Raw genomic sequence first — 25,968 nt, 5'->3', positions numbered from 1 at the left:
ACAAAACCTCCTTTGAGATTAAAACACAACACACCAAAATACCGAGATGTGTGTAACAAACAGCCATTTTTCCCTCCTGCTGCATGGCGGGGCATTGCTGATCAATGTAGTTGTAGCAAATGCCCACAATGAATGATCCTGCACTGCTTGGTCCACGTCCATTCAGCAACCATTCATACTAATGGAAGGCTCTGAATTTGTGCCGAGAGGTAAGTAATCTTTTGTTTGGTCATCTACCAACAGCAATAAGCTTTCCTTTCAAACTTCAGTTCTCACTGCTAACAGCCCAGCTATACATCTCTTGTCTAAGAAGATCTGCCTAACCAACTTATTTACCAGCCTGGCACCCAGCATTCACAGATGTTCTTAGAGCTTTAAAAAAGAAAAGAAAAGAAAAGAAACAGAAGAGGTAGGGCATAGTGGCTCATGCCTGTAATCCCAGCACTTTGGGAGGCTGAGACGGGTGGATCACCTGAGGTCAGGAGTTTGAAACCAGCCTGGACAACTTGGCAAAACCCCGTCTCTACTAAAAATACAAAAACTAGCCAGGCATGGTGGCGGGTGCCTCTAATCCCAGCTACTAGGTAGGCTGAGTCAGGAGAATTGCTTGAACCCAGGAGGAGGAGGTTGCAGTGAGCCGAGATTGCACCACTGCACTCCAGCCTGGGTGACAGAGCGAGACTCTGCCTCAAAAAAAAAAAAGAAGATGACAGAAGTCCAAAATCTGTGAATGCTGTTCTTCTCTCCCCCAAACCCCTTGGTTTCTCTGCCTCTAGTTACTCATTGCCAGGAGACAGAGTGTATACTCTCAAGGTACAGGCATGTGATTTATAGTCCTAGGCTCACTAAACAAAGCTTGCAACTAAGACCTGGATGCCCTGAGGAGCTTGCTATAATGGTACTGGACTCTGCAGCCACTTACATTTTGAATTGGGTTACTTTGTCAGAAAGTGGCAGCCTCATCACATCTAAAGGAGGTGGCCAAGAAGAAATACCCAAGACCCACATTTCAACATCACATACCTGCGTTGTTCGTTTTGGGATATACTCTCCCTCTCCACCTTGGTGTCTGTCCCTGGGCCATTATATCCAGCGCAAGCCATTTACTGAATCGTGTGAGGTGTAACTGATTGTCATTCAACGCAAGTGAAATCTTTACGTGAACATTAGTCACTGTTTTAGACATGTTAGCTTCAAGTGGAAGCAGTCAATTATAGACTAGAGGTTTTATGGCTACATTATTACCATCGTACTATTAGGTTTTCAGCAGTAGCATTCTGCTTGATCGATCTGTGCCAGGACATTGATGGATAGCTTTGTTCTTCAAATGTCAAATATGTGGGACTTCGGTACTTTATGTATTTACTGACACACTAATCTCCTGTAGATACCTTTTCCCCCTCTGCAGTGTTCAGCTTCAGCAGGTGATTGTGATTCCTTTCCTTAGAAGACCATGGAGGGCTTGTAATCACATTTATAATTTCCTTTCTATTCTCTCTCAAATGCGGAAGCACTCCTGAGTTATTGACAGTTTAAAGAAGTCTTTAGCACACAAAGAGGACCACTTGCTGGTGTCAAGAAATAGATTTAGACATTTGCTTTTTTTTTTTTCTTTCTACCATGCAGACTCCATACCAGAAATGGATTACCAGTTTCAGAGTATATGTTAGATTTCCAGAACTTTGGCTTTCTGTGAAATTATGCTATTTCACCTGTCTTTCCTAATGCCACATTTAATTTTCAATTTTTTTTACAAATGTATTTCTAAGCCAAATCTTTGAACTGCATACACTTCAACCACTACCGCTTCAATCCCCAAACATCACTAAATGTGGTCCGACTTATACTATCAAATAGAACTTCTCATGTGCGGTACTTGAAGGGCTTGAAGAAGATTCTAAGGGATGGATTTCCTTTCAGTGAAAACTAACAGCTCGTAAATCTGCCATTGGAGATCATCTGTTTCACATAATAGATCAAACAGAAACTTTGAGAAAGCCTTGCCCTCCACCAAAAAGCCACTGGACTTCCATTTTGTTTTTATTCAAGAACTTCCTGGAAGGCTCACTATAGTCCTTGGAAATGCCGGTTTCCTTCCTGAGTCAAGCCAGCCCCCACTTCCAACCTTCACACTCCTACCTTAAGAATTGTGTTCTACCATATTTCCTACCTTAGGACTCTCTCAGTTCTCTTGGGTAAGTTCATTAGCTAATGCCGTAGGAATAAGATTGCCCAATCTTTCCTGGCACTGGAGGCAGTCCTAGACACACCAGGAGAAATTCTCAGGAGCCATTTATCATTCATTTTTTGAAGGCCAAAGGGTAAAAGGCTAATTAGTACCTGTGTTGGCAATATCATGGTAAGAATGCTAAATGATGGAAATTTGGCTTTGTATGAGTCTTCCTGTGTCTTAAAACAGGACCTCCTGCAATCCAGAGCCTCATCCATCCAGTGCAAGTGCAGGGACCCCGGCTGTCCCCCGATGGAGCGGAAATCCACTGCTGCTCTCAGCCCTCTATCCCCTCCCCACTGAAGGGCAGCATGGCTGACCATTCTGAGGCCAATAGTCCTCATTCCTCTCGTCCCTGAATGCCCTAGCCAAAGGGCGACCCTTTCCCTTTGGCATGTCCTGGGGTGCTGCTGGAAGCATTAGCAGCTGGACTGAGCCCAGGCACTTGTGCTGAATGTGATTCTGATATCTCCAGGCATAAAGTAGAGGGAATCATCTTGACCCTAACACTCATATTTGGCTTCAGCCTCACCCATGCTTAAATGGAACCATTCAAGCAAGCATTTCTCACAGAAACTAGCTAGTGTGCAAGTCCAAATCTCTGTTAGAAAAGGCACACTTTGAAGCATGAAGGAGTCCTTGGTAGAACGCATGCATTTTACCTAAACTGTGTACCTACTTTCTTACTGAGCAAATCGCTAGGTGGAAATGTCAGTTCTGAATGCTGGGCTTGTTCTTATTTAGCCCTGGGATCTTAATTGATGTGGTGCTCATGTAATCAGGGACACAACAACCCCAAAACCAACACACTTGTGTGAAAAGCTCAGGAATGCCATGTTCTATTCGGTTGGTGCAAAAGTAATGGCAAAAACCACAAGTACTTTTGCACCAACCTATAGAAGCAACTTGAGAGTGCTGGATTACTCACCTGCTTCCACCTGCCTCAGCAAACTCTCAGCCACATTCGACGGGCAGGAGCCAGGTGGGAGAGCACGTCCTGTGGAGAGGTGGCTTGGTGCCCAACACCACAAGAATATTGCCGAATTTACTCTGCAATTCCCGTGGGAGACAGAGTGGCGGATTCAGCTGCAGAGGCACAATGGAGGTCCTGACTAAGGAATTTTAATGTAAAAATTCCAGGGCTTAAACTTCGTTCTTCAGCTAACTGGTGTCGTCCTTCCAATGGGGATCTAACAAGAGTTATACCAGGGCTCAAACAGTTAAGTGTGTGAATGCATTTGGAACCAATTTAAAGCTTGAAACAAAATGAACAGGAAGACTCGCCAACACTCCATTAAAGCAAAACATGAAGGCTCACTGAGGCATGCAGCTGGGCCGCCAGTTCTGCTGTTCTTCCTTCATCTCAAGCTCATGAGAGGCCATGGGGGGTTGGTGGGGCAGTTGTGGAGGTGTGTGTGTGTGTGTTGGGGGAGGGGGGTCCTACCGTCTTGCTTTATTTTAATCTACCTGGAAATGTATGTTCTAGGACCCCCTGGTAAATCTAGTCTAGCCTTAATTATGAAGTCACACATGAAACATGGGCAAAGAAAACCTTCCCATCAACAAGATCTTCATGGAATGAGGATGGAATATACTGTCCACTAGCAGGTAGCTCTTAAGGACCACATTCCTGAAAACCAAATAGAAAGCCAGGCTTTAGTAGGAAAGTAAGTAAGAGTGCAGGTGGGTATAAAAAGATTAACCTACAGAAAGCGAATTCCAAGTCTGATCATCGGAAGTGCCTGGGAGTTGTGTAAAAATACACATTTTCAGATGGTGGCCAGGCTTGGCCACTGAAGGAACCAAATTTTGGAACACTTAAAACCTGTTTATATAAATAAGAAATAATGTACTAATAGGTGATGAAAAGCGCTTAACCAAAGTTTTATCAACCCAAAGGGACAGGAAGCACCTTCGTGAATGAAGCAAAACACCATTAAAAATATATATACAGGCCGGGCATGGTGACTCACACCTGTAATCCCAGCACTTTGGGAGGCTGAGGCGGGCAGATCACGAGGTCAAGAGTTTGAGACCAGCCTGACCAATGTGGAGAAACCCCATCTCTACTAAAAATATAAAAAATTAGCCAGGTGTGGTGTTGGGCACTTGTAATCCCAGCTACTGGGGAGGCTGAGGCAGGAGAATTGCCTGAACCCAGGAAGTGGAGGTTGCAGTGAGCCTAGATCGCGCCATTGCACTCTAGCCTGGGCGACAGAGCGAGACTCCGTCTCAATAATAAACACACATATGCACGTGCGCACACACACACACAGCCAGAATTCACATATCTATTAAGATGGACCTTTCTGCTCCCTTGGTCCTCTTGAGTGCAGCTCCATTTACTCTAGACTTTCTGCCCAGCTCCTGGCTCTCTCCTCACAAACTGGCCAAGCTTTTGGCTACTGTCTTTTAAGAACCCTGTAAATGTGAAGTACTGCAATTATTATTCATGCAGCTTTTGTTTATCTTTCCGGAAGAAACAATTGAGCTGTAGCAGATGAGTGATGGTTGTAGGGCTGTGGTGAAGGTAGAAGCCACCGCAGGTGGAGTGGCTTAATGGGGTATTAATTGGGAAGCAGGTGAAGGCAAATAGGTAGCACAGCAGGTATGTAAATAGGCTCGTGGGAGGAAAGGCATTGAATTTTATGCTCTTTAACTAAAAATAAAGACCTGATATTTAGCTTATCTTTGCTGAACTCCACACTGTGAGGGCCCTGACAACTGCCGACATCATCAATGATTCATTATTATCTCAGCATCATCTAGGCTACTTAATAGGATCTTCAGCCTCTTCATTTTTCATTGTTTCAGCTGATTCTTTGGCTTTAGAATGCATGCTTTTCCTTCTCTCTATGCATACTGAGGCCAGAACAATGTTTGTAGATTGTGTAGTAGAAGTGACATTCGGACCTGTAGCCTGCCTTCTGGTGGCATCTTTTTGCTCTAGCTGTTTGGAGGAGCAGAGCAAATGTACAATGTGACTATGGATAGTGAGCCTACTAAGAACACATACATTCAAATGAATATTCTCCTTCAAAGTAGTCACCTTGAGAAGCGAAACACTTATTCCTGGACCATCTTTGACGCAATGGCTTTTTGGGAAAGCCAGTGAATATTTTCAGAGCTGACATCTCAGTCACCCATAGGAAAAAATCCTTACATATATTCATTCCTTGTTTTCTACTCCTGTGCATTGTCCAACATCATGGCCTCCTTTATTCATCACACTTAGTGCTAAACGACATTTGGCTTTTAAAGTCCATCCTCCATGCAGGGAACTCGATGTCATTCAGGGATTCCAAAGAACATGCCTGAGGCTTCCAGGAAAGAGTTCCGTGAAATGTCCCAAGCACTGGCAGCCTCTTTGGGACAAGTGTTGTCTGGCTGCTCAGCATGGCACACACAGAGATACTCTGAAAGCTGGGTATGCTAGTTTATAAGTGCACATTATTTTAAGGATACCTTTTTATTTAGTAGCAACTTAGAAAATTGTTAAAAGCAAATCACTCCATATTTCTCTTCCAGTTAGTCTTCTCCATGCCAATACATTGGTGGAAAAGGAGGGGGAAGGGGGGGTTTGGATTCTTTGTTACTCGGCTGGCTCACATTTGTTGTTTTCTCTGGGGAGAAGCAGCGTTGGTTTTAAAGACATGTTTAGCCTTTTACTGTTGAAATAGCTAAGTATCAGTGGCGCTTGCACAGGCTAAATATTAGTGGAGCTACAGTTTGTACCCCATAAAATGAATTAGGTTTATATTATCATGCAGATCTTTTCCTGTAGTTGAAGTACTCATTAATTTTACTGCTAATGAGATGTTAGCAATTAAATACCTTTAATTAATGAAAATCAGACAAAAGCAAGGGCTGATCTCTGAGCCTTCATAAAAACAGGGGAAATGTTTGTAGATCTCATTGTGAATTTTGTCTGTAGAAGGACCACAAATCTGAGCTATTTTTTTCTGGTCCAGAGAAAGTCATTAAAAAATTTCACTTTTAGAAAATTAAACGAATAGGCATTTTGGGATGTTATAAAGATGATCTGAGATTGGGAAAAAAAAAGTATCCATAACTGAGAGCCAGTCCTACATGTAATAGCAAATTTCATGGTTGAAGATGCAACAGGATTGAGTACAATTAATAGTTCTGTAGCCATTGTAGAGTTCTGGGTAGGCCCTGAACACATAATTAGATTATTAAAAATGGCCTGTCTTAGACTGGCTATTACTAAATTGAAATCCAATTATGGTTTTATGATTTTGCTGAAAAATATTTAGCTGTTGTGCTTGAGTCCTCCTAGAAGATCATTTCCTCTTTGCATCACCATTTGCACATGTCACAATACATTTTCCAAACAAATCTGACCTCAATTATCTCGGAATCAATCTTACATTAGATAGAATCTATTTTAATGAGTGTTTTTATGTCTAATATTATAATTGTGCCTCTCCATACTTGAGGAATTAAAAGATGGCCATAGAAGTCTTTGCAAAATATCTTTTTAATGGGAGACCTGGCATATTTTAGAAATAACTAAATTGTGCCAGCTTAACGCACAGAAAGGCATTATGCTCAAATATGTGCCTGAGTGTGTGGCAAGACAAACTTGGTTCAGTTTTCAGTAATTGGCAATGGAACTGTAATAAAGCAGTTGTTTGCGAAGAGACGGGCTCAGAAATTTCATGCACTCCTGCAGTGTGGATTTAAATGCTAAGTTAAATATTTATGAACCCGAGATTTTTATAATTGATCATTGTATGATTTATACACCGTAATTATAATTAGGTTGAAAGAGATTTTAAAAAGCCAGTTTTCTGGTAGCCAAGGCCATTAAATAACGCTAAGCTGCCAAAACAAAAATTAGGTGGGAACCCAGCCACCAAGTTCCAAGCGCCTGTCCCTCCATCTGATGTACAATGAGGCACTGCACCCTACCAGGCATCTCACCTGAAGCATCGACTCCTGTGTCACCTGCAACCATTTTTCATGCCTTTGTTTCAAACCTAGTTGAACATAAACAAGTAGAAAACTTCAGAGATCCAATGTATAACAAAAGGAAAAGGTGGAGGAGGTTGGAAAGGTTAATTAAAAATGTAATGATCCCATTTTCTGGGACAGCACTATTAATCATTGTGCAGCAGCAAGCATGTGACTTGCACACCACTTACAGGAGACATCCAATTTTTTAAGGTTTGCACAGCAGAGGGTGCAGGCTGGCGACAGAATGTGCATTAAGGAAATGGAAGCTCTAATGGATAAGGCTAGCCCGTGACATGTGGTTAACATGGGGAACTGTCTTCACCAGACCAAATAATTATTTCCAAACTTACAGGTATTGAACATAATTCAGTCACCGTGAACCCCAGAGAAAACTTGGGTATGGCTTGCAGCTTAATATAGTTGTGTAAGGTATGAAAAAACAGAACTAGGAGGAATTTCATCATCATGTAATACAGTATGTCTGAAACAGTGTACGAATGACAAAATGGGTTCCAAATAGCCAACATGTGCTTTTTAAATGTAATTTTTAGCACCCTAGCTGGAAAATACCAAGCTCTTGAAGGATCATTTACAAGGGTCACAACCTGTATGATCAAATTTGCCATACGATCCGTGTGGATATCAGAAGCCCAGACTGCCATTGTGAGCTTCCAGAAAAGTTTGCCTACACCTATGAAGATCTGGCATCTTTTACCCATTTTTTAATTTTCTGGGACAACACATTAGAGGGAGCCTATTAGAAGAAGAACAGTAGTTATATTAACATAGTAATTAATCAAGTCAGAAAAAGAGGAAACAAATTGTGAATTCAATTCTGCAGCCTTAAAAAGAAAGGCAGAAAGATACCAGAAATTGGCAAGCATTTGCAAACAAACATTCTTTTACCGTCTTGTGAATTTTTGCTTCGTAAATCATATCTCATGCAGGTCATGCAGATTTTAATATATTTACTGTTTTATTCCACCTCATAATCTATAGAAATGGATTTCTAGTTGCTTGCATCTGTGTTTCATCCTGAATCGTTTCAACTGGTTAGTTGGCCCTGGTGTTTGCCAATAACGGTGGCATTTTCTAAGTGTAAATAATCAGGGCTGCCGGCCACAGTGATAGCCTCTTACTTGGGACAGTGTGAGGATTGTATTTGGGATAAAGGCAGTTCCTTGCTCCAGAGGAGTTTAGAATATGAAAGCTTCTCTGATTATATAAGTCATCCCTGACACTTCCACATCTCACGGTGTTGGAGGGACCTTTTACATTTGCTCTGCCTGCAAGTCAGGGCTAAAATCATTGGTCCATGTACTCCTTTGGAGTAGCAGACTGCTGAGAGGCCAGTGCCTTCAAGTGCATAGAGCCTCTGGCTGGGGTTTTACATTCTGTCCCTCATCACCACATTTTATTCTAAATATTTGACGTTATACTTAGAAAAGGCAAATTATATTAGAACCATTAAATCAAAGAGTCTTAAGGCTTGAAGGGACCTTAGATATATCATCCCACAAATAGGGAAACTGACGTCCACGGGGGGAAAGCTGACTGTACAAAGACGCCCCGATGATTGGACCACATTTAAAACCCAGATGCCCCTCACTCCTAATCCATGGCTCCTTCAGCAGCACCTGACCCTTTTCATCGCAGGTTTTGGGATCTCGCCCTCAAGTTGCCATGAATGTTATACCTCCCATGGCCAAGAAAACAAGAAACAAGTCACCACCAGATGTGATCACAGCCAGAGAGGCTTAGAATGATGGTAAAGAAAGCAATACGTAACTGGCAAAGTAACAACATGGCTGTGTGGAATTTGAAATGAAAATCTGGTTAAATGGCATTCTCCGTAATACAGAGCCGAGGCTGGAGAGGAGCACATGAGCTGAGCACAACCCACTCGCATATGCACTCCCCCAAGAAAAAAGGATTTCTAGTAAACAGCGTTCATTCTGAGAATACTTCCCATTCAGACAGCATCCCAGACGTTCTACCAAGTTAAAGAATGAATAACAGCAGATGGAGGGAGAGATTAGAGGGGGAGGGGAGGGGGAAAGCAACATTTTAATGCTGAGCTCTAAAATGAGCTGTGGAGAGGATGGCAGTTAGAGTTATGGTAAAGCTGTTCAGAAGCCTTCCCACGCAGGCGAGAAGGCGCTTGTGCCCAGACCGTAAAACACAGGCGGGCTCCTGATCCTCTGTGCGGTGTGCGAGCTGATGGAAGGCTGGCTTTGACTCCAAGGGTGTAAATCGAATCATTCTCCCCTCTCCTCCCGGTGCCCTCAAGTCATTGAGGTAGTATTTTCGTGCACTGGGGGATCCATTTAATAGATATAGAGGATCAATCTTCTTACCAGGTGAAAACTCAACCCTAATTTATATATCCTGTGATTTCAGCAGTGTTTATTTTGAACTTCATTGCAGTAGGATACGCAGCATCAGGGCCCCGGAGAGAGCTGGAGGTGGATTTGTGAGGGACTAAGTTAGCAGGCGAAAGGAGGGGAGGGGCCAAGAGTGATTTCCCATGTGCGGTGCGCAATTGCCCCTGTGAAACTTTTGGAAAAGAGTAATAATAAGGTAGGCATGAATTTATTTTTTCCAATATTTTATTATGAACATTTTCGAACATATAGAAAAGTGGAAAAAAATATGGTTAATGCATATACCCAACACCTGTATTCCATATTCACATCTAAATATGGTTGCTGTATGAGCGCCCGTATGTCCATCTTCTAAATTTTTAAAATTCATTTATCAATATACTGCCCCTAAATGCTTCAGCACACATATCACTAACCAGTGTTCAATATTGGTTTAGGCTGTTTCTTTTCGTGGTTTGTTATTTTGTTGGTGGTGTTTGTTTTTTGAGACACAGTCTCGCTCTTGTCACCCAGGCTGGAGTGCAGTGGTGTGGATCATGGCTCACTGCAGCGTTGACCTTCTGGGCTCCAGTAATCCTCCCACCTCAGCCTCCTGAGTATCTAGGACTACAGGCACATGCCACCATGCCTGGGTGATTTTTAAATTTTTTGTAGAGACAGTGCCTCCTTATATTGCTCAAGCTGGTCTCGACCTTCTGGTCTCAAGCAATCCTCCCACTTCAGCCTCCCAAAGTGCTGGGTTTACGAGCATGAGCCACCATTCCTGGCCTTCCCCCCATTTTTGAGGTAATGTTTACATAGGCACAAACCTTAAGCATACTATTCTCTCAGTTTTGGCCCAAACTGTGCAACACAAGCCGTTCTCAAGGTGGAGAACATTACCATCACCCCCAAAAAGTTACCTCTTATTCCTTCCTAGCTAATCCTCACCCCCATTCCCTGGAAGGAGCCAGTCTTTTAATTTTTTAAAAAATCATAAATTAGTTTTGCCTATTCTAGAACTACATATATAATCATACTGTGTGTACTTCTGTGTGTAGTCTTTTATTTTTTTTCACTCAACAGAGTGTTTTTGAGATTCATCCACACTATTTTGTGTATCAATAGTTCATCTCGTCTTATTTCCGAGTAGTAGTCCAGGTGGATAACTGTGGATAGACCGCCGTTGGTTAAGCCATTTTCCTATTAATGGATACATGGGCTGTCTCCAGTTTTTATTATTATCAATATGCTGGTATAATATTCTTGTCCAAGTCTTTTGTGGACATATGTTCACAGTTCTCTTGGATGAAAACCTAAAAGTAGAATTTCTGGGTCATAGGGTAATTGTCTGTTTAGTTTTATAAAAAGCTACCCAGCGTTTTTCCAAAGTGGTTGAACCATTTTCCATTCCCACCAACAATGTATGAGAATTCTAGAGACATCACATTTTTTAAACAACATTTGATGTCAAATTTTAACCATTGTGGTGAGTGTAGAGTGTATCTCATTGTGGTTTTATTTTGCATTTCTCTGATGACTAATGATGTTGAACACATTTCAGATGCTACTTGGCCATTCATTTATCTTATTCTGTGAAGTGTCTGTTCAAAGATTTGGCCCATTTTTAATTGGGTTGTTTTCTTATATTGAGGTTTGGGCATTTTTAATATATTTTAGATACCAGTCCTTTGTCAGACGTATGTTTTGTGAATATTTTCTCCCAGTCTGTGGTTTGTCTATTCATTGTCTTAGCAGTGTCCTTTGTGATCAGAAGTGTTTAATTTTGATGAACTCTACCTTATCAACGTTTTATCTTTTATGGTTATTGCTTTCTGTGGTCCTGTCTCAGAAATGTTTGTCTATCTCCAGGATTATCTTATGTTTCTTCTAAAAGCTTTATGATTTTAGCTTTTATGTTTAAGTCTGTGATCCATATTATATTAGTTTTTGTGTATGGTGTGAAGTAGGGATTGAGGTTTTTTTTGTTTGTTTGTATTTGGGTTTTTCTTTTTTAAAAATTATTATCCAATTATTCTAGTACTATATGTTGAAAATACTTTCTTCCCCCATTGGATTTCTTCAGTGTTGCTTTCAAAAAAATCAAATGACTGTAGGTGTGTGGGATATTTATGAGTTCTATTTTCTTTTCCATTGTTCAATTTGTCTATGCCTATACTGTACCACACTGTCTTGATAACTTAAGCTTTATAGTAAAACTTGAGAAGGGTTAGTGTGAATCCTTCAACTTTGTTTTCCTTGTTCCAGTTGCTTTAGTTATTCTGTGTCCTTTTCATTTCCATATAAGCTTTAGAATCTGTTTGACAATTTCAAAATGTATTATAATTTGGAGATAATTATCTATAAGCTTATTTACAAGCTTAAAAAATTGGCCTAGTGTATACCTTCTTCGTTATAATAATATTAGTTGCCTTTTTAAAGTTGTTAAAACTACATAAGCTATTAAGTTTTAATAATATTGAGCCTTAATAATCATAACAGTATTGAGTATTTTGATCCATGAACATGGTATATATTTTAATTTATCAGGTCTTCAATTTTTGTTAGCAGTGTTTTTAGTTTTCAGTGTAGAGGTCTTGTATGTCTTTTGTTACATTCATTTTAAGTGCTTTTTATATTTTTTATTCATTGATCCTGCTGTAAATAAAATTATTTTTTAAAATTTCATTTTCTAATTTTTTGCAGCTAACATATGAAAGTGATGGCTATGTTAATTAGCTTGATTTAGTCATTCCATAACATTAAACATATATCAAAGCATCACATTTTACTTCATAATATATATAATTATTATTTACTAATTACAAATAAAATTTTTAAAAATGAAGCTTGTAGACTCAGAAAAATCCTAAATACTCTGACTTGCTCATTACACATTTTATGCATTAATGAAAAACCACATATGCCTTATAAATATGTACAAACATTATATATCAATAAAAATAGTACGTATTTTTCAAAGTACAATTACTTTTTATATATTAAATTTGTATCATATGACTTTGCTAAATTCATTTATTATTTCTAATAATTGTTTTGTGGATTCTTTAGAGATGTATAGGACATCCAAAACAACATTGACTATAAGCAGTAAGAAGGGGAATCCTTTGTTCTTGATCTTAGTATTTTACCATGAAATATGACTTTAGTTATAGGTTTTTCATAGCTGTTCTGTATCAGATTTAAGAGATTCTTTTTAATTCTTAATTTGCTGAACTTTTTTCTATCATGGATGAGTATTGAAATTTATTGAATGCTCTTTCTTTATCTATTGAAATAATTATAGTTTTCCTACTGTATTCTGTTAGTGTGGTGAATTACATATATTTTTAAGTATTAAACTACCCTTGCATTATTGAGATAAACCCAAATTGGTCATGATGCATTAGCCATTTAACATATTGCTCAATACAGTTTACTAAATTTTGGGGAATATTGTTGCATCTGTATTTGTAAGCAGTATCAGTCTATTATTTTCTTCTTTTGTCTTTGTTCAGTTCTGGTATTTGGGTAATGCTGACCTCAAATGTCAAGTTGGCAAGGGTTATAAAAATATTTTGTGTGAATGAGAATCTGAAATAAAAAGGAAGTCGCATGTTCACCTGTGAGCTAGAAATGAATTAATAGTTTTTTCCCCTTTGAATGTGCCAGGTTGTGCATTCTAGAATTTGTCATGGGCTCTGAAATAATGTAAGGCGATGGTGCTCTGGCAAGAGTTATACATAGATGAAAATAGAATCAGTAGAAAGTGAGGCTAAGTCACACCCACTGCTACATGAAGTAAACTTTGAGCAATTGGTTTAGACATAAAATTATTCACCCTGTTCCAACTTTGTACAAAGCCTTTTTTTAAAAAACAATTGCTTTTCTGATAACATTAAGAGGAAAACCTTAATGGCATATGTAGTTTTAACAACTTTAAAAAGGTATTATTATAACAAAAAAGGTATACACTAGGTCAATTTTTTTTTTTTTTTTTTTTGAGACAGAGTCTCACTGTGTCGCCCAGGCTGAAGTGCAGTGATGCAATCTCAGCTCACTGCAAGCTCTGCCTCCCAGGTTCACGCCATTCTCCTGCCTCAGCCTTCTGAGTAGCTGGGACTACAGGCACCGGCCACCATACCCAGCTAACGTTTTTGTATTTTTAGTAGAGACGGGGTTTCACCGTGTTAGCCAGGATGGTCTCCATCTCCTGACCTCGTGATCCGCCTGCCTCGGCCTCCCAAAGTGCTGGGATTACAGGCGTGAGCCACCGCACCTGGCACACTAGGCCAAATTTTTTAAAGCCTGTGTATAAGTTGGTGGACTCCTTACAGAGAAAAATTAATTTCCTAGATGTTACGTGTTGACTTTCATTATTTTTATTATGATGTTATTTGACATTTATAAACATACAACTGTAAGCTCTTATTCTTGGCTTTTACACAACTATGAAAACGACACACATAAATACGAACAGAACTTTGAAAACAATGAAATGCAGGCTAATAACATTAATTTAGTGTAAGAGATAATATTATTTTGCTGAAACTAAATTGGTGCTTGCAGTTTGAATGCAGTGCTCGGCTTCTCCATGGGTCCTTTTGAGTTTGGCAGGCCTGTATTACTAGGGTGCCACGTATTGACACCATTCTTCAGGCATTTTTCTTCATTTGAACTGTTTGTTTTTATCTCACTGGCCACTTCCTGTAAGTATTCATCTAGCTCTGTGCCTCTGTTCTTTCCCTTTTGGCTAGAGATTATAAAGTGCCACTCAACATCAATACAAATGTAAGTGCAGGTAGTGAAATTGTGTACCAGTACCCAGCCTTAAAAGTCTGATCCAGAATATGGTCATCTTAATTTGTTTTAGATTATCATCAAAAATGCATAATTTAGAAATCTAGAGAACTGTTGACTTTCAATAATATAAATCACTGCTCTTGGGCTCAATAGCAAAATATTAGAAGTCTCAAAAGAGGAGAAGGCTAGAAGTGTCACCAAGGCCCAGAGGCCCTGGTGGCCCTGTCAGGACACGTGGTGAATATTTCACTCCTGACTCCTGGGAAGCCTGAGTGTAGAAATAGAGGAGCCAGAGAGCAGACATAGAAAGAGCAAGATGGAGAAACAGTACCAGGTGTGCTTGTTAAAGCCAGGATGGATGTGCAGCTGCCAGCTTCCTGTACTCCACACCCAAGAAGGGCTCCTGTCTTGCTCATTGCCTTCTACAGCAAAATTCTTTTTTCTTTTATTATTATTATTATTTTTTTTTATTATACTTCAAGTTCCAGGGTACATGTGCACAACGTGCAGGTTTGTTACATATGTATACATGTGCCATGTTGGTATGCTGCACCCATTAACTCGTCATTTATATTAGGTATATCTCCTAATGCTATCCCTCCCCCCTCCTCCCACCCCACAACAGGCTCCGGTGTGTGATGTTCCCCTTCCTGTGTCCAAGTGTTCTCATTGTTCAATTCCCACCTATGTGTGAGAACATGCGGTGTTTGGTTTCTTGTCCTTCTGATAGTTTGCCGAGAATGATGGTTTTCAGCTTCATCCATGTGCCTACAAAGGACATGAACTCATCCCTTTTTATGGCTGCATAGTATTCCATGGTGTATATGTGCCACATTTTCTTAATCCAGTCTATAATTGAGGGACATTCAGGTTGGTTCCAAGTCTTTGCTATTGTGAATAGTGCCCACAACAAACATACATGTGCATGTGTCTTTATAGCAGCATGATTTATAATCCTTTGGGTATATACCCAGTAATGGGATGGCTGGGTCAAATGGTATTTCTAGTTCTAGATCCTTAAGGAACCGCCACATTGTCTTCCACAATGGTTGAACTAGTTTACAGTCCCACCAACAGTGTAAAAGTGTTCCTATTTCTCCACATCCTCTCCAGCACCTCTTGTTTCCCGACTTTGTAATGATCGCCATTCTAACTGGTGTGAGATGTTATCTCATTGTGGTTTTGATTTGCATTTCTCTGATGGCCAGTGATGATGAGCATTTTTTCATGTGTCTGTTGGCTGCATAAATGTCTTCTTTTGAGAACTGTTTGTTCATATCTTTTGCCCACTTTTTGATGGGGTTGTTTGTTTTTTTCTTGTAAATTTGTTTGAGTTCTTTGTAGGTTCTGGATATTAGCCCTTTGTCAGATGAGTAGATTGCAAAAATTTTCTCCCATTCTGTAGGTTGCCTGTTCACTCTGATGGTAGTTTCTTTTGCTGTGCAGAAGCTCTTTAGTTTAATTAGATCCCATTTGTCAATTTTGGCTTTTGTTGCCATTGCTTTTGGTGTTTTAGACATGAAGTCCTTGCCCATGCCTATGTCCTGAATGGTATTGCCTAGGTTTTCTTCTAAGATTTTTATGGTTTTAGATCTAACATTTAAGGCTTTAATCCATCTTGAATTAAGTTTTGTATCAGGTGTAAGGAAGGGATCCAGTTTCAGCTTTCCACATATGGCTAGCCAGTTTTCCCAGCACCATTTACTAAATAGAGAATCCTTTTCCCATTTACAGATGCTTGTAGATGTGTGGTATTATTTCTGAGGGCTCTGTTCTGTTCCATTGGTCTATATCTCTCTACAGCAAGTTTCTTGGACTCTGATGTCACAGGAAGACACATGAACCCGGAGCACAATAAAATATGACTCATGGTGCCAGGGTATCATGGTGTGATTTCAGATATTTACATATGGGTTTTCTGAAAGCAAGACACATCTTCAGTAGAACAGGGAGAGTTGTTTTCCTAAAATGTTGGACTTGCTTTGTGTGCCCTTTGTTTATTTATGTACAATTTTTTAAATTGTAGCAAGAACACTTTGCATGCAATCTACCCTCTGAACAGAGTTTTAAGTGTACAATACAATATTGATAATAATCGGCACAGTGTTGTAGAGCACGTCTCTAGAACTTATTCATCTTGCATGACTGAAACTTTATTCCCTTTGAAGAGCAACTCCCCATTTTTTTTTTCATTTTCTTCTCCAGCCCCTGGCAACCATCATTCCACTCTCTGCTTCTGTGAGTTTGACTATTTTAGATTCCGCCTATACGTGGAATCAGGCAGTATTTGTCCTTCTGTGACTGGTTTATTTTGCTTAGCTTAATGTCCTCAAGGTTTATCCATGTTGTCACGCATTGCAGGATTTCCTTCTTTTACTAAGGCTGAATAATATACCGTGTGCCCTTTAGACAGGCAGCAAATACACTGCTCTATCTTTCAGTCCCACCTAACCCAACTGTTCCTTGTCTCTTGTCAATTTTTTAGCCTTTTGTCATTTCCTAAATGCCTTCCTGGCCCCTATCAACTGGAGGCACATAAACAGAATGAAAGGCAGTCATAGAATCCATGGAGGGGCTGAGGCCTGAGGAGGAACTTGCTTGGGTATCTCATCCCACGGCTGCACAGTGCTGGTCCAACAGCTCCCTGCCCGCTCCAGAGAATCACTGCTACACTTCATCATCAGTACTCCATGGACTACCTTATACATTGTTTCTGGAAGGTTTTTCCATCACTTCCCTCTCCCAGCAGAAACATCCTTCTAACGGGGACAGGGTTGAATTCCTGTTGTCCGTTCATCCTTTAACCTCGCTATTGGGCTTGGCCTTGGCCTTGGCCTTGGCCTGCCTGCCCAGCACCGAATGGGCCCTGCCTCCACTATGCTTTTGCTGCAGACAGCAGAGGGCAGGCAGTGTAGACAGCATTGGCTTCTCTGGTGGTGTGAGTGTATAGGTTGTGAGTTTCCTGGAGCCCATTGAAATTCTATTCAAAATACAAGCTGAATTTTTCTAATCTAGAACCTTAGTACTCACAGAGCCCACGTGTTGTCTATGGTAAGTTAAGTGGTAATTGAGAGGTTTGCCAATTTTTATGTGATTTATTCTGGTTTTCTTTCAACATCCTGCGAACTAAAACTTAAATACAGCTTCGTTGTGGTTGCTTCTTCCTGTTTAGAGAATCTGGCATAATATTTTGTCTTCTGGGCTCAAATAACCATGTAATTACTCTGTAATCATATAGTAATTAGCATGTACTATATGCATTTATTACATAATTATATTCTTGGAGGATTGTATGGCAATTATACTTGCATTCAGCATATCATGAACAAGTATATAATTTGTTGTTTTTTTCTTTTATCCTCATTTCAGTTTACTAACCAGGGGCTGGAAGCTTATTCTCCTGTTGCCTCGTATGTACATAGCCAGGCAGGTGCCTCTGTTTTGGCCTCACCTAGCACCTCCTAATTCTACATCTGTGGGAATGTTAGGAGTTTTTGTGCTGCTGTAGACTCCTAGTATTTGTACTCCTAGCTTTCTCTTGTCATGAAGTCATTAAGTTATTAGCTTCAAAACTCATTAAGTTCTAGAGCCACTGGCAATGCCAGATAAATGGCAAGATCTCAATTAAAACAGAGTAGGTGAGAACACAGAGCCAAGCACTGTGACCATGCCTGTCTTTCTCTGCATTTGCAGTGGAGCACATTCCCAAAGGGAACAACTGCCTGGATGCAGCCAAGGCCTGCAACCTCGACGACACTTGCAAGAAGTACAGATCAGCGTACATCACCCCGTGCACCACCAGCGTGTCCAACGATGTCTGCAACCGCCGCAAGTGCCACAAGGCCCTCCGGCAGTTCTTTGACAAGGTCCCGGCCAAGCACAGCTATGGAATGCTCTTCTGCTCCTGCCGGGACATCGCCTGCACAGAGCGGAGGCGACAGACCATCGTGCCTGTGTGCTCCTATGAAGAGAGGGAGAAGCCCAACTGTTTGAATTTGCAGGACTCCTGCAAGACGAATTACATCTGCAGGTAAGCGGGCACTGGCAGCCGGTGATTAATGAGGTGACAGGGAAAGTCTTGGTGGCTGCATTGGCTGCTAAACTCCCTTTTCTGTGCTTCTACCAAGGTAGAAGAGGGAGGGGAACCCAGTTCATTTGAACGAACTGGCAAAAATCTGACCTCTGTGTCTGCCACGGAGTTCTTCAGAAGCTGCTCAGGCTTCTGTGCTGGCGAAAGTTCCCATCTTTAACCCGGAAATGCTTTGAGGGATGCTAGAATGAGGTAAAATACCACTGCCTTTCCTGGATACCTCTCAGGTGAGAGGGTCACCTGGGGGGCAGTGACCTCAAGGCACACACCTGCTCCTCAGGTCCTGAGGGCTGCCAGGGATTAAGTAAAGAGGAGCTGGCTGGAGCTTTGGAGGCTCTTGAGCTTCAGGGGCAGAAACCTGGAAGAGACCAGTGAGAGGGATTGAGCAGAGTCCAGCCTTGGGGTGAACTTTGAATGCCTGGGTCTGCTCTGGACTATTCTGTGGCTATGAAGAGGTCATCCTCCCACTTAGCTGATCTCCCAGATCTCAGCCTCCATCAGAAATTTGATAAGCCTGGACCATGTTGTTAAAAATATTCACTTCCTTTTGCTTTTTGGCCATTTCTGAATTTACTTTGATATCTGAAGGAGTCCATGAATACACTTTCTGTGTTTAAAAAACAAAAAACTGGCTGGGTGTGGTGGCTCACGCCTGAAATCTCAGCATTTTGGGAGGCTGAGATGGGTGGATCACCTGAGGTCAGGAGTTTGAGACCAGCCTGGCCAACATGGCAAAACTCTGTCCCTAGTAAAAATACAAAAAATTAGCCAGGCGTGGTGGCAGGCGCCTGTAATCCCAGCTACTTGGGAGGCTGAGACAGGAGAATCACTTGAGCCTGGGAGGTGGAGGTTGCAGTGAGGCAAGATGGCACCATTGTACTCCTGCCTGGGGGACAAGAGCGAAAATCTGTCTCAAAAGAAAAAAAAGAAAAACCACAGGCCTGGCACAGTGGCTTACACCTGTAATCCCAACGGTTTGGGAGGCTGAGGCAGGCAGATTGCTCGAGGTCAGGAGTTCGAGATCAGCCTGGCCCACATGCTGAAACCCTGCCTCTACCAAAAACACAAAAGCTAGCCAGGCGTGGTAGTACATGCCTTTGGTCCCAGCTACTCAGGAGGCTGAGGTAGGAGAATTTTTTGAACCTGGGAAGTGAAGGATGCAGTGAGCAGAGATCATGCCACTGCCCTGCAGCCTGGGTGAAAGAGTAGAACCTTGTCTCAAAAGAAACAAATCAACAAACACAAACCACAAACACAGCAGTATAGATGTAGGTAGAGTGAAAAGAGAAAGTTACCCTTCACTCTGCTCCCATTCACCCCCAAGCTTCAGGCAGTCACTGTTAACCATTCCGTGTGTGTCCTCCCAGAACTTAGTGTTGAATTCAGTTGCTGATTGAAGCAAGTAGATTTGGGGTATCATATTGAAAAACAACTGTACTTTGTCCCCAGGTAGAAGCCCTCAATATATGCTAAGCCAGTGGACAAGCAGATGGGAGTATGACCATGTACTTGTTTCCTATTGGTTCCCCATTTCTAAAAAGCCAAGAGCAGGAAAAAAAAAAAAAGTCTGCGATGTTGAAGATTCTGAGTTTCTCTTCAACTTAAGTTTTATTCCGGTAGAATGGGAATCCACTCTTTCCTTAAACCAGCTGTAATAATGACCAAAGAAAATTGTAAGTCCTCGTTATCTGTATAACCCTCTCATGCTGAAGACTTTCTGGGAGTAATGTTTCTCCTCCTTTCTAAAACAAGTTGGAAGCAAGTGACCTGCTCTATGAGGAAGGACTCGGATGACCAAGCATCTTATGAACTGAGTTTGCATCTTGGGAAGAAACCGGTGTTCCAGCAGCACAATACAAGGACGCTTCCTCACTTCCAAGCCCCTGGTTCATTAAGGCACTCTAGCTGTGGGCTAGAAGCAGGGATAGGTGTGCTAGAAGGGTCCTGAGAAAGAGGCAGATCCTCAGCAAGCCAGGAACCTGGGGAAGCCAATCAGTTAGGGTGTTGAAGCACCTTCTGCTGAAGATGAATAAAATGAATGCAGCCAAGAAGCTGCAGGGAGCTTTGCTCGGGGTCCAGGGATGGGATGGAGCAGAGATCCTGAAGATCTCTGGATGTGAAACCCCAATTCCTGGGGCCCCTTTAGTCTCTGAGCAGAAGGGATCCCCCTTCTGGGAGCAGGACTGGATTTCTAGGGTCTTACTTGGCTTAATGCTAGACAGCTCCTCTGTGTCTCTATAATAAGATGGGATCTTGTCCACTGATGGTTCCAAGCCAGGAGACCTGGGCTTTCGGTCCTGCCTCAAGATGGGAAGCTGTATAGGGCAGAAATGGAGCTGTGGATGAGTATTCCATCTATGGAATGATGGCTGGGAGGTGGGAGAGGTGGTGGTGATGGAGCTTTTCCTTCCTCTTCTCCCAGGTTTATCTTACACAAGATGGCCAGAGAAGGTCTGGAACCTCCCCTACACATATTGAGAAAGCCCATATTGAGCAGATAATTTGCATTCTCTGGCTTGTTCTTCTAAAAAGAGATAATCATTTGAGGGTTGGTGAGAATTCATTAGATCAAATTGCTTTCCTGCTAAGCTGTAGTGAGAATAGCTGGGAGTTGAGAACTTAGAGGGCTCTAGAGGAGGCGATGGGAGGAACCTGCAGATAACAGGATGGTTTAGGTGCTGTCTGGGGCCTCAGACTGAGGAAGGAACAAGTTCCAGGAACTGTTTGTGACATCCATGATAGCAGGGAGCGGACTCAGCTGACAGCACAGAAATGTACAACAGGAAGCAGACGACCCTTGTCTGTGTATTGACTTTGCCTGATCTTCCTGGAGTGGACAGCAGCCACCATGCACTGGGGTGAAGGATCCCTAGGCTGGATGGTGGGACTAGAGGCGTGTTTGTGCTGCTGCCACATTTCTGGCTCTGGGAGAAACTCAGAGGCTGTTTAGGAATCCAGATCTAGACTGTCTTGGGGCCCTACCCAGTGAAATTTGTCTCAGTGTGATTGATGGGTTTTATACACTGTCTTGAGCCTTTCCTGGGAAGCTGAATCCATGACTTCCCTGCTGTTACCCATTGTCAAGTGATTTAGCCCATAATTTCTTTCCAGAGCCTGGATTTATTACTCATGATTACCCCCTCCCTGTCGGAGGTGCTAAATGTAATTTGTGCTGCTAGGTTGGCTAGCAGTGTTTGCTTCCATCACATTTTATTACTCTTGCCTTTAATTTTATGCCTTTTATCCCATCCCTTCTCAATCCATCTGTGTGAGGCCATTGCTGTTCTACCCAGAGTAGCAGCTGGTACTAGCTGGAGCTGGGGGTTCTTTGGGTCTCACATTATAGTTGCTATAACCCTAAACCCACCACTGATGTGATGACTTGAGGTCTCATTTGAATAGCCCCAAAGGGAAGGGATGGCAAGAGGGAAACTTGCTTCCTAAAAACCATATTCTTGGAAAGCTCACACTTTCAAATGCTCCATTTACATCTTAACATCAGCAACCATCAAAGAGCTGTTCAAGCTCATTAAAAGCTCCCTGAATTTAATATTTTCCAACTGAGGGCCTACAGGTTTCCTTCCCCAGGGTCCAACAGTGCCTCTGCACAGAACCCGTGTCTCTTCCGCCTTATGCCTTCAAACAGATGAGAAGCAACATTAGCTTTTCTGTTTGACTTTGTTTTCCTTTTTCCTTTTCCCTTTTAGGGAAGCTGACAGATTCCTTTCCCCTTGAGGTAGTTGGGGAGAGTCAGAGCCTGACTGTTTGGGCCTCCAAGCTTGTCTACAGAAAAGCAAATGCAGAGGTATTATTAGAAGGGTGAGATGGAATTTCAAAGCCTCAGTCTTCCCCCCAAGCAATGTCTCCCCTGCCAGGTTTCCTCTGGTTGCTTTTCTTAGTGCCTGGAAAGATATCAGGACTGGTTTGTCCGAATGGAAGCATAACCTTTTGTTCCTGATGCAAATCTGTATAATTTAAACTTATATCTTCCCTCCTGTCTAAGCACTGGCTTGGGTACCACAAATAAGTTCCTATCACTTTATTGTAATTAATCGCTCAAGTACCTCAGCTATTCTTCATTACCAGGCAGTCCAGCGCCTTCCTCCTGGGCAAGTTCCCTCATGTTTTCATCAAAGAACCACAGAGGTAGACTCCAAAATCCCTTCTGCTTCCAGTGTCAAGCAAAGAGGGAACCCAAGTCTGCTAAGCAGCCCGCTTGCCTGTGCCTTTAGCTGCTGCCACATGGTGTCGCTGTTGAGAAAAAACTCAGGGTATGCTTGGTGGTTTAGTGGCCTTTTCCTTCTGGGGCATTCAGCATGTGCGGCAGACCTGCTGCATCCTTGGGCGCCTGAGTGACAACACCTAGTTTATACTCACGTATGCAGCCATTGTTTCCGAAGCATGACATTTTGCTCTGGGGAGCTACGTTCTAAGGGGTTCCAATCAGAGCCAGCCCTCCACCTTGAACACCAGTAGCCCAGGCTCTACGTTTTCTGGCAGTGTGTTACTAGGTGGAATTGAATGCTTCTCTTTTTTCTTTTGTTTAATTATTATTTTTTAGAGACAGAGTCTCATTCTGTTACCCAGGCTGGAGTACAGTATTGCAGTCGAGGCTCTCTGTAGCCTCTAACTCCTGAGCTCTAGTAATCCCCTCATCTCAGCCTCCCATGTAGCTGGGACTACAGGTGCATGCTACCATGCCTGGCTAATTTATTGTAATTAATTAATTAATTAATTTTAGAGACAGGGTCTTGCTATGTTGCCCAGGCTGCTCTTGGGCTCCTGGCCTGGAGTGATCCTACTGCCTCAGCCTTCTGAGTAGCTGGAAATTGAATGTTACATTTGCATTCCTATCGCCAACAGTGCTGGGTTAAGGGTATCTCCCTCCTTTTAGAAAGATTCTGATAATGCTGAACCTCAAAAGGAAATGGGTCAGGGGCTCTATGTCCTCGGTCCCCAAAGTTCTCTTGACCCTGCTGGAGATATGATACACTTGTTCTTCCTGGTGTCCAACTCTCTGTCCCCATAGTCTTCAAGAGTGGTGGCTTTGACGAAATCACCATATATGGTTTTCCCATTCCCCAGGGATCGAGGACCCTGTAATTGTATCCTGGATGCCTGGGGGATTTTTAGCAGAACCAAGAAGGCCTTCCTTGGCATAACTCCAGGAGAACAGCACATGCAATTTCCAAAATTCTGCCCTCACCAGCACTGCATTTGCCACACTGGGGTTGACCCCGTGACACTTAGAGGAAATGTAATGTTGTTAGTTGGTTGATCAGGGCAACTGGGGAAATGTGTCATAAAACCATGCAGTGAATTTCTGCTCCCATAATTTATTTGGTCTGACAGTGTTAGTGCACCTTTAAAAGGTGAGAAATGTGTTTCATTTGCCTGGAATGAGAACCCCGTTTCACAATAAACTGTGGATCTTAGAGATCAAGGACATCCTCTACTATTTGGGCTTAAATTCCTGAGTCAAATACTGGATCCCACATCACTGTATCCAGGCTTGCCTTGACATGCAGCAAGCGCAGGAGAAAATGGCTCAGAGGATAATTAATGCCTAAAACTAGATGGGTAGATTAATTTGGCACTTAATTTTATTTTACGCTGATTCATTCACAAATGGAAATCAGCAATTAGACAATGCAAACTTTTGAACCGTGGAAAGAAAGGTTCGGGAATATGAGAAAATACAAGTAAAACATTTTCCAGTTCATTTGAGCAGTTTTCATTTCAAATGATTACATGGGTGTCTCTAGCAATGCGTTCGGAGTGCCGAATGGCGCGTTTTTAATATGCCCCACCTACACAAGCCACCCGCCACCCTGTCTGCTCTGGGGGCTGCTGGACTCCTATGTGCCTGCAGCAGATTCATCAAGACCCTGAGAGAAGAGCAAGCAGGTTCTCTGACATCTGCTACTGCCCGCCCTCGTGCTCCTTGACTCCATCCTGTGGGGAGGAGCACCTTCCTGCTGGCTCTTCCAGCCTGCCCCTTCTGCCTGCACCACCTCCTGATGTGTGGCCCTTCAGCTCCACTCAGCAGTGGCAGAGCTCTATCAGCTCGGGCTCTCAGAGGTAACCTGAGCCCTGGACCAGACAGGAGCCAGCTATGACCTGCCCCATCTCGCCTTCTATCTCATTCCTTATCTCTCTGTTGGCAGAGGTGGGTGTGAAGCCATTTGTCTGCCCCTGCTGGAGCCTGTCCCTGTCTAGTTTTACTCCCTGTTCTCCCTCTCTCCAGCCAGTCCCCTCCCTGCATCTGCCCAAGCTCAGGGTCTCTGCTTCATTTTCCTTGCTATGTCTTCCTTCACCTGCCCAAGTCCTCCCAATCACTTTTTCCACTCTTGGCTCAGAGAGAGAAAGAAGCAGGGACTCCTTGTCTTTGCATTTGCATATTGTGTTGATCATTGGATCTGTGTGGACAGATGGACTCTTGGCACCAGACCATCTTTTATCATCTTTGAGTGTGAATGCGGATGGAAAAGGAATGGAATGGAATCCACCCAGGAGGCCCAAACAGAGGGCCCGTATTTCTTTGGGGAAGGGGTGTCACAGCAGAGGGCCTCAGGAGCCATGTTCAGATCAGGCCTTGGTGGCCAAGGAGTGGGGAAGGGGATACAGTGGTTGAGGTGGGAAGAAGGGGCCTTGGGGACTGTCATGGCGGCAGAGGGAGAAAACTCAGTGCCATAGAAAGGCGAGCTACTGGGGCCTCCTGTGTCAGAGGGGTGCTGGATTTTATCTATCAAAGGTTTAGGAGAGCATCAGAAAACTCCCAGGTGGGAGCAACATGGAGGGAGGGTTGGAGTGGTAGATATAGCGGCTGGAATCAAGTTAGGAAGCTCCTGCAGTTGACCCCATGAGAAGTGATGAGCACAGAGGCCCACATGAACAGGACAGGAATATGGGAGACCCGCTGGACACTGTGGAGGTACTGACTAAATCTTTACTGAATGAATACATTTAAAACATGACTAGATCTCAGAGAAGGGGCTGGGATATAGGGGTCAGGTTCCAATCGTCCGCATAGAGGTTGTCGTAAAAGATGCTTGGTAAGATTTGTTCTCTAGAGAAAGTGGGTGAAATGAGAAATCGGCCAAAGTCTGAACCTTGGGAGCACCAGGTGTATGGTGGGGGTGTCTGAACGGGACTTAGAAGTTGGAGAGTTGGAGAACCCAGCAAAGGACCTTGAAAAGCCAAAGGGGAACAGAGTCTTAAGAAGAAAAGGGAGATGGTCATTGGTGTTGATCACTCAGAGAGCACAGGAGAACTCAGGGAAACAATTCAGTACATAGGAAGTATATCCTTCCATCTGTTTCTCCACCCATTTCTCTCTCCTTCCATTTATCCATTCAGTTTTCCATTCATCCATCTGTCCATCCATCATCCATCTGTCCATACCTTCATTCCTCTCTCCATCAATCTATACCTACTTCCATCCCCCCATCCCACCATCTATCCACCCATTCATCTATCCACTCATCCATTTATCTATCCAT

The 25,968-nt window shown here is 42.5% G+C and overlaps 1 protein-coding gene across 3 annotated transcripts in view; it reads left to right on the top strand.

Moving 5' to 3' along the window:
• GFRA1 (GDNF family receptor alpha 1) overlaps positions 1-25,968 on the top strand; it is a 219,726-nt gene that overhangs the window by 133,071 nt on the left and 60,687 nt on the right. For all 3 annotated transcript variants that reach the window (XM_045361598.2, XM_005566515.4, XM_074000808.1), the window contains one exon: positions 18,070-18,406. In XM_045361598.2, coding sequence (XP_045217533.2) covers positions 18,070-18,406 — 337 coding nt within the window. The remainder of the gene's footprint in view (positions 1-18,069; positions 18,407-25,968) is intronic.

Source organism: Macaca fascicularis, chromosome 9 (genome assembly GCF_037993035.2).
Source record: "Macaca fascicularis isolate 582-1 chromosome 9, T2T-MFA8v1.1".
Taxonomy (NCBI): domain Eukaryota; kingdom Metazoa; phylum Chordata; class Mammalia; order Primates; family Cercopithecidae; genus Macaca; species Macaca fascicularis.
Note: the sequence above shows the minus strand (reverse complement) of the source record. Positions and strands in the feature narration are given on the sequence as shown.